The sequence below is a fragment of the Sitophilus oryzae genome, unplaced genomic scaffold, assembly GCF_002938485.1.
Source record: "Sitophilus oryzae breed Bouriz unplaced genomic scaffold, Soryzae_2.0 scaffold_1436_pilon_pilon, whole genome shotgun sequence".
NCBI classification, from domain to species: domain Eukaryota; kingdom Metazoa; phylum Arthropoda; class Insecta; order Coleoptera; family Curculionidae; genus Sitophilus; species Sitophilus oryzae.
This window is the reverse complement of record NW_022146100.1, coordinates 2,530,785-2,545,308: the sequence shown is the minus strand read 5'-3', so window position 1 is coordinate 2,545,308 and position 14,524 is coordinate 2,530,785. Positions and strand designations below refer to the sequence as shown.

The following is a 14,524-nucleotide window of genomic DNA, read 5'->3' as shown; positions in this document are numbered from 1 at the left end:
TAGCAAAGTAATTTGTAGCTTGATGCACTATGTTCAGTAGCAACATCGATTCGTAGCGATATTCTGATTTCTCGCTTTGTGGCGAGGCGACAGTCTAGACACGTGTGCAAGAGTGTGATAGTGATACCATATTTCGCAGCATTTGAGCGACAATAGTTTTGCAATGAACATAGTATCGATCTGGTTTTGACATCGCTTCTAAACGATCGCTTGCTAACTTGAACAAAGTTGCACCCCAGTGCCGGTTCGGGTAACTTTTAAACAATGGAGAAGTATGGCAGTGTTACAGTTCTTTTAGCTCTACATTATTTTGATAGAAACCTAATTTCATATGCAATAGATTTAATTTGATTTTATTGATACGTGTAAAAAAAGAACGGCAGTGTTCGGTATTAGTACCAGAAAAGAAAACAAGTCCGTTTTAATACTTTACCAAAGCTCGCGAATCCGAGCAACCGATATGGGCTATATCAAAGTTTGCGGAAAATTACATTTTGCTCGTCTGAGGAGGTTTTTAACAGTTATTCGTGCACGGCGGTCGACAGAAGCGTGCATAACCTTTAATCATTGGAAAGCGGTGGGATTAACGTTGCAGCCGTTTATATATATATATTAGGTTATTTTCCCAGACTCTAATTGGACGGTGGCTACGGTATATATTCCCGTAATGGACCCCGTTAGATCGAAGATTCAAATTGAATACTAACAAGAATGTTGTTCGGAGATATTTTTGGGGTAATTCGCAATCTAGATTAAAGTTTTGCAACAAGGTTGTAAGACATACAGTGTCATAGATGAGTCTGTATCATATTGAACTTTTTTATTTAATGACTTAGATGGAATTTGAGTTGGGAATGATTTCTTCCTCGATTTAGATTAAAAGTGACATAAGAAAATTTACTCTGTTCATAGATAAAAGAAAATAATCTTCTATTAAGATAGATATGAAACTTAATAGTAAAATTTTGGGTCAAAGCGCCCCTCCGTGTTCTTAGTAGAGACTACGTTTAACCCAGCGCCTTCGCCTTTTCTGCTGTAAATATTTTTTATGTTTATATTTGATTTCAAAGGATTTAGTTTTAAAGTTACACTGATATATTAGTATATCAGAGTAACTTTAATAAAACACAAGAATATATATATTTTACAGTTTATTAAATATAAATTTTGACTACAAGGTAGAAAATAAATCACAATATTTGATAAAACTTATAAGTATCCTATTTTTACAGTTAATAAATAACAAAACTATTTCTGACAATAATATTTAAAATTTAGATAGATAGAATATTAAAAAACATACCGGTATTTGCAGACGCAGGCCCAAATTCAATAAAAACCAAAATTTTTCCTGCGAAAATCGGGCTTTTTTCACAGAAAAGGTATTTTTTGATTTATCAACAATCATTGTCAAATTGACAATATACAGGGTGTTTTCTAATTAGTCTAAAAAATTGTGGTGTGATTCCTCATGTGTTCTTAAAACAATAATTATATAACCATTAGGTCTAAAGTACTTCCTTTCTGATCTACAGTTGCCGAGAAAAAAATAAATATACTTATTAAGAGCCCGCCTTAAGCCGTTTTCTAATGATTTTTTGTTTTTTAGATTAATTAGGAAACACCCTGTATATGCATATCACAGGCAACCAAATAAACTATTAACCTCTAAAAATTATTTTTCCTACCACTAACAACATACCGTGTTTTTAGTGAGTACTAAATTATTTTATCAAAATTTCACCATATAAGTTTCCAGGCAATGACTCTGTTGCCCTCGAGTATATGTCAAATTTGACATTTAAAGTAATAAATGGTTTGTGGTTTGGTTTGAAAGTCCCGTATGCAATCTTGCACGTTGGGGATCATTTGTACACTCTCTTCAAGTGATTCTAAGGGTATTGTGAAAAACCGTAATCATACCATTCACCAGAAGAAGGAAAATAGACAAACTGAAACCGCCCACTCTTCCTGGTGAGACACTTCTGTTTGCGGAGGAAGTTAAGTAACTAGGATTAAACCTGGATAAAAAAACTTAGCTGGACCTCCCATCTGGAAAAATAACAAAAAAGGCTTGCTATGCTCTATGGGCATGTCGCCGAATTTGTGGTAGAAACTGGGGATTAAACCCCACATAATATGTACTGGGTATACGTGACAGCCATCAAACCTATTATCACGTATAGCGCAGTTGCCTGGTGGGAGAAAACCAACCAAACCACCGAAAAGAATAAATTGTCAAAATTACAACGACAAGCATGCTTAGCAGTGACTGGTGCCTTACATTCTACGCCGTCAAAAGCAATAGATGTTTTACTCGACTTACCTCCTCTTCAAATTATTTTGGAGAGAGAGGCGAGATGGGCTACATATAGGTTTCTAAATATGGCGCGAGAGAGCCAAGGAACAATCATGTTCATACAAAACCGACTAGTATACGAACTATAATCGGATGATATTCTAGGAATGTTCTAGGATCTCACACCACCAATCCAACTCTTGACACGCACCTACAACGTCCTGTTTCCGAATAGGGACAAATGGGATAAGCCGAGAAACGGCTTATTACAAGCGGAAATCTGTTCAGAGCAGAAATCTGTTCAGCAGTGCTGAAATCTGTTCAGCAGTTCAAAGACTGAGAGTATTGGAGACTACCACAGTATTGGAAAATACACCACAATTTTCCCAGCTGAGCTATATGCTATTGAAACCTGTGTGCAACTGCTGGTAGAACAGCAATGCACCGGGAAAACAATAAGCATATTTTGGGATAGTCAAGCCGCGTTGAAAGCACTTGAGGCAACAAAAAGCACGTCTATGACGATTCTTCATTGTAAGAAACTACTCAATATATTAGGAGATAGGAACAAAGTGTCGCTAATATGGATACCGGGACATGTCGGCCTAGTCGGCCTCTTTTTCCATTAAAGAGCTTGAGAAACTGAGACACAATAGGCCCTCGCGGCCACATTGGAGGGTCCCACCTGGGACCCACTCTTAGTCAAATACAATGCAATACAATGATATTGTCTTCTGCCCGCCGGAATATGGTTATCGCGTCCGGTGTCCCGCTCAATCCCTGTTGTTCCGGAGCCATGAGTGTTGTTTTCTTTCTGGCCCTCTTCGATCCTCGATTTTACCCTGCAGGACTAATTTTGGACTAGTTCTTCTGAAAATGTGCCCCAAATATGATAACTTCCGGGCCTTTTCTACATATATTTAGCAGTTGATTTTCAACCAGCTTTCCGCAGGACTTCGTTTAAAATGTGATCGATATACGAGATCTTAACTAGCCTGCGGAGAGTCCAAATCTCAAGCACTTCGATGCGATTTAGGGACTCTACTTTGATTGACCATGTTTCCGCGCCATACAAGAGGACAGTTTCTCAAGCTCTTTAATGGAAAAAGAGCATTAGAGTTCACCCTCAAGACTCAGCCTTTTAACATAGGCCGTTATGTCCGAGGGTGATATGTCTCCTAGATCTGATAGGTCTAGCGTGATTTTGCCAAACACCTCAAACCTGGTCCTGCCCCCAGCGGGCAGGTACACATAACGTGCTTCATTGTTTCGTCATGTTCATCGTTGTTTCGTCATCTTCATCAACAGGACGTTGTAGGTGCGAGTCAAGAGTTGGATTGGTGGTGTGAGATCTTTTTTTAGTCGGTTTTGTATGAAAATGATTGTTCCTTGGCTCTCTCGTGCCATATTTAGAAACCTATATGTAGCCCATCTCGCTTCTCTCTCTAGAGGAATTTGAAGAGGAGGTAAGTCGAGTAGGGGTCCATAGGTTTTGACGGCGTAGAATGTAAGGCACCAGTCACTGCTAAGCATGCTTGTCGTTGTAATTTTGACAATTGATTCTTTGCGGTTGTTTGGTTGGTTTTCTGCCACCAGGCCATACGTGATAATAGGTCTGATGGCTGTCACGTATAGCCAGTACATATATTTGGGGTTTAATCCCCAGTTTCTACCACAAATTCGGCGACAAGCCCATAGAGCATAGCAAGCCTTTTTTGATATTTTTTCCAGATGGGAGATCCAGCTAAGTTTTTTATCCAGGTTTAATCCTAGATACTTAACTTCCTCCGCAAACAGAACAAAATGCCTTATTTGATATAGAAAACTACGATAATTAATATAAATCAATGTTTAAAATGAGCAGTATGTAAAAAATAATGGGTAGGTCAACTGCAAAATCAATTACTGCATACCAACAGCATAACCTAAACACGAAAATTATCATTAATGATAAAATTAATTAATTTTAAGAAGTTTTTTACTGAAATTATCTCATTTCGTAAATATTTCAAATTCAATTTTGAAAATGCACTATAACAGAATCGGGTGTCTTTTAAAAAACTAGAACAACTCCACAAGTTCTTTGTAAAATGGCGCTCCGTACTTTCGTCCACTTTTCAATTGGATACGCTTCTCGGTAATTGTAATTTCGTGTTGCTTGGAGGGGAAAACCCATTCAAATTGCAGGTATTGAAAATGGGGACCTTTGCTCCGTTTCCAACTTTCAAAGAGAGAGAAACAGAGAAAATAGAAAGCAAATCCCTTTAATGCTGTTACCAATACCGAATGCATGTAGCCAATACTCGGTAGGAAAGTTTAGAGAAAATTACAAGTTGTGCGAGGCGGTCGTTTTGTATTGTTTAAGGACAAACGATAGTTTCAGGAGAATTTATTCCATGGAATTGAAATTCGTTCTCTTAGAGTAAATATAATTTTATTTTTTCTATTCTGGCCATTAAAAACAGTTCAACTTTTCTTTACGTTTCAAATTTAAACTAAGTTCTATTATACTGTTAAAAGTCCTCTCCATATGTATATTTTAGCAAAGAAAAACTGTAATCTTTTTAATTATTATTAATAATTTATTATTATTCTTTAGGCTCGTAATTACATGCAATATTAAATTTTTTATCTCATTTTAAAGTTTTTTTTTTATATAGAGTAATTCGAAAAACATGTGCCATCTGTCACGGGGAGATTCCTCATATAGAAATAAGATTTATTTTTCACATCAACATAGGTCCAATTCTGCTTTGTTTCGGAACTACAGGGTGTTAAAGTCCTAATATTTTCTCGATTTATTAACATTTTCAAAATAAAATTTTAAATAAGTTGATTCCTCATCAAAAACATGAAAAAAAGGTTCCTATAAACATTGGTATGGAACTGCATATTTTTAGAGTTACAAGATGTTAAAACATTTTAAAATTAGTTTGTTTGTAATTATCTTATACCATTATTTTTTATTTGCTAAATTCCTATCGGAATAATATTTAATAGTAAATTAGGTAAAACATGTAAATTATCGATTTTATTTTTATTTTTATTTTATTAATTGTGATTAATAAAATTGCGTTTATCTCATCAAGGAGGCCGAATTTGACAAAATATCAAGAGATAACATTTAACTGGCATTAAACAGCCTACAAAATTTTGATAATAAAAGAAAAAAGTCAATGGCGCACATGTTTTTTTTTGAAAAATATTCCAGAGATAACCCATATGCACGTCCCAGATTGAATCGATTATTTTTTAGCATAAAAATATGTAGCATTTATAGTAACTTTTATCCCCAGAATTTCATTCAAATCACTAAAAGTACTTGGAAGAAGATTATTAAGATTTTAACACCCTGTAATTACACAACAAAGCAGAATCGGACCTATGTTGTGTGAAAAATATATCTTTGTAAAATCGCAATTTTTGGGGCTTACTCAACCGGGTCTCACAATGCAAATTCACCTCAAATATACATTTAGTTGGTCATTGGCAAGAACTCTCTCATTGTACATGAAAATACCAAAACAAACATTTACTGATCTGAATAAAATTGATCGTTAAATAGTAAGACTCACCCAGGGGTACTCCGCCCCCTAGCCACTGATATATTCTATTCAATATATCCCATTCCATATTTTCCATCTAATTCAAATATCATTCGGTTATATATTGGTTAATCATCTTCAACAACTAGCTAGTGTCACTTGAAATAGTATAGGGGCTACCCCGGACGCAAATCTGCCGCTAAACAGATTCGCATCCCAATCGAATAGGCTAGGGGTACCTCACTACCCCAACGCCGCATCGTGTCAATCGAGAACACAAGGGAGAACTCAAACTCTCAAGACCAATCTCGAAGGCAAGACGTCACAAGAGGTTTTCTTCTGGTTTGGTTTGGAAAAAAAAACTGTTTGACCGTTGCCTTACAGTACTTGCAACGGTTATAGTCAAAAGACTTTCAACCCCCAAATATCAGCTCTATGACAAAACGCAACACAACAACCGGCCGGCCTATCAACTACTGATTCGCCTCCGGCAATCTAAGCCTCCTCTTACATCACAATTTTACCGGATCGCAAATATTTACATTACTTGCCAATGAATCATACTATTTTCTCTAATCGACTTTCAAATAGAGTGTTTCAGCATTACTAGATAAATAAATAGAGAGTTTCCGAATTATTAAACCATTATTATAACCAACTTATTTTCCAAGTTTTACATCTTATTTTTACGTGAGGAATCTCCCCACCAGAGATGGCACATGTTTTTTGAAACACCCGGTATTTACATTGAATAATAATATTATTGTATTAATACTAACGTAAATAGACAAACCTTACATCATTGTACGGTATATCTATTTACAATATTTCTTTGAGGTGTTATAGAATAGTTTTCGTATTTGGGCATGTTAACAACAATAAAAAAAACAGTAAATTTAAATATATACATATACGAATGTAAAAACAACTGTGAATTAAAAAATATAAAAATTGTATTATTTCTTATTTTTTTCTAATATTCTGAACATATTTCCACTCTATCGCTATACGCTTTTTCATCAATAATCCCAGAAAAGGAACTAAAAACAAATTCTATATTTCAAAATCCCGGTTAATGAAAAACCGAAATCACTTAGAACAAAACCAGTCCCGGCTATATAACCGGCAAAAAATTCTAATACTTCCATTTATATCATCGTCCCTTTCCGTTTCCCGAAATGCGATATAACTCTTCTCCATTACAAAAGTTGGAGGTGGAAACGGGAGGGTGGAAAAATCGGGAGGCAGGTGTTGGTTCTGTCGCTAATTTTCCTCTCCCGTAAGCGAATATAATACCTTTCACGTTATTTCAACATCGCCGAGGTTTTAATTAAAATCTCTTATTCTTATCCTTTTTTCTAAAACAAACGGCCTATCATGTTTTGTTAGGTTATGTAAAAGAGATTCACACATTTTTATGTCTGCTGTCTTAAGAAAAAAAGGTAAAAATTAATATGGCTGACTTTGATTTAACTGTTATTACGAGGCATGTTTTTTAAGTAAGTACCGTTTTGGAATTAAAAAAAAAACGTGCAAAGATATCGCAATAATTTTATTTTTACATGAAAGCCTGTACCTTAATCTACTTTTCTACATAATTTCCGTGAATATTGAGGCACTTGTCATAACGTGGCACCAGTTTTTCAATACCCTCTTCATAAAATTCTGCCGCCTGACTGGTTAACCACTGTATCACAACTGTTTTGACTTCGTTATCGTCTTGAAGACGCTGACCGCCCAGGTGTTTCTTCAAGTGCAAGAATAATTGGTAGTCACTGGGCGCCAGATCAGGGCTGTATGGAGGATGATCTAGAGTTTTCCATTTAAAAGATTTGATGAGATCTTTGGTCCAATTAGCCACATGTGGACGGGCATTGTCATGCAGCAAAACAATACCCTTACTCAACTTGCCACGTCTTTTGTTTTGGATTGCACGGCGCAGATTGTTCAATGTCTCACAATAAGATGCTGCATTGATTGTCTCATTACGAGGCAGAAACTCCACTAGCAATACTCCTTTTCTGTCCCAAAAAACTGTGCACATGAGTTTCCGGGCAGAAATTGTTTGCTTAAACTTCACTGTTTTGGGTGATGATGAATGTCGCCATTCCATGGACTGTTGTTTCGATTCTGGTGTGACGTAGGCCCATGTTTCGTCACCAGTAACAATTTTGTCTAAAAAATCTTCACCTTCATTGTGGTACTGCTCAAGGAAAGTCAATGCACTGCCTAAACGTTGGGTTTTGTGCAAATCCGTCAACATTTTCGGAACCCAACGTGAACACAATTTCCGGTAATTCAAGTTCTCGGTCACAATGCGATACAAAACACTACGAGAACATTGAGGAAAGTAGTCGCACAATGATGAAATTGTAAAGCGTCTGTTTTCTTTCACGTTTTCGTCCACTTTCTGCACCAAATCTTCATTAACGACCGAAGGACGCCCACTCCGTTCTTCATCATGCACATTTGTGCGGCCATCTTTAAATGCTCTCACCCATTTCCTTACATCACTCATAATGTTTTGTCCGTAAACTTTACAGATCTCACGATGAATATCGATCGGTTTTACGCCTTTAGCACTAAGAAATCGTATGACAGCCCGTACTTCAGAATCGGCGGGGCTCACGATTGTCGGAGGCATCTTAAACACTCAATAGACAACGTATACAATGAAGAATCAGACTGTACTGGCGTCTGTGCATAGACAAGAGATGTAGGTAACCAGCGCACATGCGCGGAACGCCGACCGTAGCGCTGCGGCGGCGGAATCGCAAAACGGTACTTACTTAAAAAACATGCCTCGTATGTTGGCCTCTGGAACACTTTTTTTCTTCGGTCGCTACCATAGAGGTATATCCTGGTCTCATCTGAGAATAAAACACATTCCCATTGTTCTAGTGGCCAATTCAGATGTTCCGTGCAAAAGGCAGGCGTGTTTGAAGATGAGCTGGGTTAAGTTTTGGACCAATTGCGGGTGTTTTGGGGGTCATGTTACTTTCCTTCAATCTTCGTCTTACTGTTCTCTGACTAACAGTCACTCCTCGTGTTTCATGGAGCTGTTGCTCCACCTGAATAGCATTAGGACGCCGATTTCTTAATATTGTTGACACAATAAAGCGGTTATCACGATCCGTTGTATGTCTCTTTCCACCAGTCCCAGGTCGCCTACGAAAGGATCGAGTCTCCTCATATCGTTCACATACTCTTCGAACCGCTCCGCGTGTCATATGCAGTTGCCGAGCTACAGCTCTCTGTTTAAGTCCATTTTCAATTAAAGCGATTTCTTTGGTAGCATTAAATTGAATTTCTTCCGTGATGTATGCATTAAATTGAAACACTAATCAAACAATGAAACACAACAAATCAAACAATGAAAGAACAATGGGCAAATTTCGATTACAAAGTAACAGTAAAGTAGTAATTGCAGTATTTGATAAGTTTTTTATTCTTATTGTCACCACAACACAAATGTCTTTCAATTGTTTACCCGTTGCTACGCATATAAACGATAAGTACTTTGGATAAATTTATACTCATATTAAAGCATGTTAAATTGTCTTTGAAACAGCTCAATTTTTTTTTCTTGGTCTGATAAATAGATTCTAAAAGACACAGTTAAAGTCGAAAGTTTACAGTGGGCCGATTTTTATGCACGCAAGTTTATATACCGTATGATCGAGAAAAAACGGCGTCAAAGGCGGCTGGGGAATGACTATCGATGCTATTTTTGACGAGATAGAACTCTAGACGTCAGTTACTGAGAACTGACATAAAATTTGTCAAAAATTAATACCTTATATAGAAAAACCAGAAAAGAATAGAAAATTTCCAGATACACATATCTATTTCCAAAAAATTGTTTTTTCAAATATTTCGATCTGCACTTCTTCTTCTTCTTCTTGTTTCACGATGACCACGCGCCTTTCGACGGCCAGTCAGAGTCTAATATTAAATCATCCTTAATGCAGTAAACGCCTTTTTCAAAATAAAGAAGAGTAAGGCCAGTAAGACTCTAACCTAACTAAATCTCGTCGTCCGACAAGCCTCCGACCGAGACGTTTCGACAACATTTTTGATTATTGTATTGTTAAAATGTACGGATTAGCCTTTTATTATTGTTTCATACACACTAGACCGTTCAGATTTACTAATATTGCATTGATTATAGCTGTAAATAAAAATGTGTGTTTAATACCAGTAAATAATCCGTTAGTTGATGAAGAAGTATCGTGTTTATCGACAAAATTAATTGTAGGCTTTTAAATTTTGCCTAATATGGTCATATTTTGCAATATTCAACTCATAATTGTTGATACTTCTGGTGGATGATGTTCAATTTATACATATATAAAATATAAACAAACCAAATTGAAGTACTAGAAGCAATAAGGTGAGATAGTTATTTTTACGAATCCCTTTATTATTACTTCTTTACTTATAGAGTATCTGTTTCTGTGTATGCCTAAGTTTCTGTTTTCCAAGAAGCATATTAATTAAATGAACAAAACTGTGTCCAAGAAATAATCTATTGCATAGAGAATTTAATGAAAACAAAATTGGTGATGCTGTGTTCAAGTAAAGTTCCATGCAGGAATCAATGGTTATTGCTAAAATATTTTATTGGTGTATTGTCAATTTTATTTACTTATATATTACGTTATTTAATCTCAATAATTTTAGGCTCCTAAGTCATTTATTTACATACTTAACTTTTAACGTAACTACTGGTAGATTGTAGGAAATAATATACACATTGGAACAATTTAAGTAAATAAATGAATTAATATAATACATACATCAAGAAGTAATGTATAATTTTACAAAAAGCTGTATTAATCACTTTCGAAAATCATAATTGTTTTTTTTAGTAAGTCGCAGACAAATATTTTAGGTTTGTTATTAAATTAAATGATAATGTAATAAGTACAGATTTAGACTCTTGAACCAGGCATAGTATATTAATTAGTAGGGTTCACAGTAAAACATATTTTGTAATACCATTCGAAAGAAAATAAATACCTATATTATACTGTTTATAAAGTGAGTTTCATTGTAACATAACTTAAGAAAACAATTAATATGCATATGTCAATCATAAGAAAAGAATCTATTAATTTAATGAACTATACCCATAGTACTCGGCAAACAGTAAACCAAACCAAAGAAACTAAGACTTACAGTGTTAGATCATGTAGTATATAAATATTTTAATTTTATCATTTAATAAATAAATACAATATAAAATTTAAAATGCCAATTTTTTATTTTAAAACAAGTGATTTATATATGTATAAACAATTTACAATTATTTATCATTTAATTTATTGGCCACAGCTTCCGGGATTATAAGGCTAATATTTTGCTGCCTATAGTGCCTATATCTCAAAAAAGAATAATTAAGATTAATTAATGATTAAGTATCCCTGTATTTTTAAATGTTGAATCTTATGGACTGAAAAAACTGCTGATGATATTTCTACTTTCACTGACCGAAGATGCAGTAACCTAGAAGAAATTCAAAAACAAATTGTACAAACATTTTAAGGTTTTCCTTAAATCCTCTATACAATAGACTATTTCTTGGACATAGTTTTGTTCATTTAATTTGTTTCTTAGAGGTTATACACAACTGTAGATATTCTATAAGTAAAAAAGTAATAATACAGATTCGTAAAAATATCCTACCTTACCGTTTCTAGTACTTCAAGTTAGTGTGTTTATATTTTATACATGTATAAAATTGAACATCATCCATCAGAAGTATCAACAATTATGAGTTGAATATTACAAAATATGACCATATTAAGCAAAATTTAAAGGCCTACAATTAACCTTGTTGATAAACACGATACTTCTTCCATGTATAGTAATGAACACACATAACTGGTTTACAGCTACAGTTTTACTAAATCTGAAGGGTCTAGTGTGTATTAGACAATTACAAAAGGATAATCCATACATTTTAACAGTAGAATAATCTGATTTTTGTTAACGAGTTATCGAAATGCCTGGAACTGGGACGGGCGATTGTTAGGTTAGAGCCTTTTTGATTTTTCTCTTCTTTACTTTTAAAGACGCATTTAGTATTAATTACGATTTACTGGATTTACCTAATATAGATTTTTTATTAATTAAAACTGGTATAGTTCAAATTATCAGAAAAAAAAAATATTTTTTGGATATAGATTTCTGTATCCGGAAACTTACTATTGTCTTCTAGATTTTCTACATTTAGTATTCATTTTAATTAAAATTTAATTTTTTTGAAGATCTTTAAAGTGAAAAGAAGAAGAATTTTAATTAACTAAAAAAATCAAAATAAAGTTAATTAACTTTGAGCAGAGTTCGATCTCGTCAAAAATAGCATCGATAGTCATTCCCCAGCCGCCTTTGACGCCGTTTTTTCTCGATCATACGGTATAATATATATATTTTGCAAAGAAAGATATTAATATTTCTTTCGAGAATTATTAACGACAAAAACTTACTAGAGTTCCGTTGAAGTTTTGCTAATTAGACCACCGCTAAAACTAGAATTTCTATTAATATTAAGCTGTGCTGATACTTTCTGTAAATAAGGATAATGAATGAAAGTTTCAAAAGGTCATTGTGCCCAACTAAACTTAATAATTGAAGCTTTTCCTATTACCTCCTTCTTAAGTTTCAACTTTAAATAGAAACTTCCAAACTTTCCCTATCTTGAAATATAGGAAATCTTAACTGCAATGAACTTGTTTATTTTCGTGGAACTTTTTTTTCAATATACAAATGCATTTATATCATCATAAATTACAGAATATTAAATGGAATTTTTAATATGTTTTGTCATGCTGGGTTCTATCCTTGTATATGAATTTTTAAAGTAGCTCAACATAAGACGTTTATGGATGTAAAGCACCAGATGGCGGGGCGTATTTCACAGTCTTTTACTACAGAAAAATATTTTTTGTTTTACTCTGAATTTTCTGAGTTGCGCTACGGGAACGTTGTCCCTCTCTTTGCCATTTAATTTGCCAGTCTCTTTTTATTTGTTTGTCTATGCGTAAAAAGTAATAATACCTTGATATATATGAGCATAAACTTGTTTGTAGAAAAAATAGTGTATGATATGTGTGCTAAAAGTGAATTCGAAGGGATGGGAGACTCCGCCTCGGCGTCGTATCCCAAGCTTTCCTTCTCACAAAATAAAATACCACTTTTAGCACTTATATCATGAATAACTATTTTTAATAAAATATAATTATTGTCAATAAAATTGTTTTTATATTTTATAATGACTTATATTTTTCTTATTGTTTCAGTGACCCAAACTACATCCGATGCCGAGATGGGACAGCATTCCAATTATATGTCAATAATAATTATTAATAGTGTTCTTGTCTGTTTGTATTACTCTTAGACATAGTGTCTTTCCGTTAACAAGGTTGTTTTCTAGTCGAATACTTTGTTGTGAAGAGACATATACAGGGTTGTTCACCACATACGACACGGAGTATTGTAGCTAAACGATGAGATTTTTACAAATTGTAAGTTTTGGGTTCGATGAAGGACTATTAGAGGTACAATTTAAAAATAATTTTACAAGATACAGAGTGTCCCAAATAAGTAAAAAATATCAAAGTTGTATTTTTTTGGAACACCCTGTATATTATTACATTTTTAGTTTCTACGATTAAAATAAAGGCAAATTTGATTACGATTTATTATACATAAACCTTACCGTTTTTGAAGTATTTTCAATTTTGTGAAATTGCAGTAAAAATTTTAAGGCTTCATTTCTCCAAGGGTATCAAAGTTTTTAATACTAAATATTTCCTGTTGTTTATCTACTGATCAGTTATTGTGTTGCAATAATAAAAATAATACTACCTTATACAGAGTGTCTAAAAATTTATTTTAAATAATTATTAGCTTCAAACGGCAATAACTTGTTTAATTTAAATGGAACACCCTGTATATTTTACGAGAATCAGATGCACAATTTAATTGTCTATCAAATTATATTATACCATTTTTGACTTATCTCTTTAAGTTTCCGTAGAAAATGCATTTTCTTGTAATTTAGAAATTATTTATCAATATACCCATGGACTATTGACATTTTAGATTATTTTTAAAGATGTACCAAATTTTTAAAGAGTACAGATACTAATACTGTCGATATAATTCGTTTATTTCATTAAAAAATTAAAAAAAAAACTGTTTAAATATTTGTTAAAAAGACCAATTAATATGATTCCAGTATTCAAACTACATTAACTGACTGTTTGCGTTGATTAATAATAATTGCTCCAAATACTAAAAAACTGAATTTTGTATGGGCATTAGACAATGTGATAAAAAGTAACACCTTAAAAATGATATTTCATTTTTTAATAAATGCTTATTTATAACAACAGAGACTTTAATTTGATAACTTATTATTATATTGATTTCTGACTCAAATCCACATTTATTTATAATAATTTATTAACGAACACAATTAAGTATGTAATTAATTAGTATATGGGCGGAAATAATGGTGTTATATTTAATTAATGGTATACTCTTTTATAAAGATTTAAATAGTTTTCTTTTTGCATACAAATGGGCTAGTAATATTACTAGTCTGTACATTTTGTACATTTGTTGCTTTAAAAACAATCTAAAATGTCAATATTCCATGGATATATTGATA

At 33.5% G+C, this 14,524-nt stretch overlaps 1 protein-coding gene across 1 annotated transcript in view; it reads left to right on the top strand.

Annotated features, from left to right (window-relative positions):
* Window positions 1-13,399, top strand: part of LOC115876549 — a 108,486-nt gene extending 95,087 nt beyond the window's left edge. Inside the window, exon 6 of the mRNA XM_030892360.1 lies at window positions 13,149-13,399. Within this exon, the coding sequence (XP_030748220.1) occupies window positions 13,149-13,246 (98 nt within the window). The 3' untranslated portion in view covers window positions 13,247-13,399. The remainder of the gene's footprint in view (window positions 1-13,148) is intronic.
* Window positions 13,400-14,524: the final 1,125 nt, after the last annotated feature.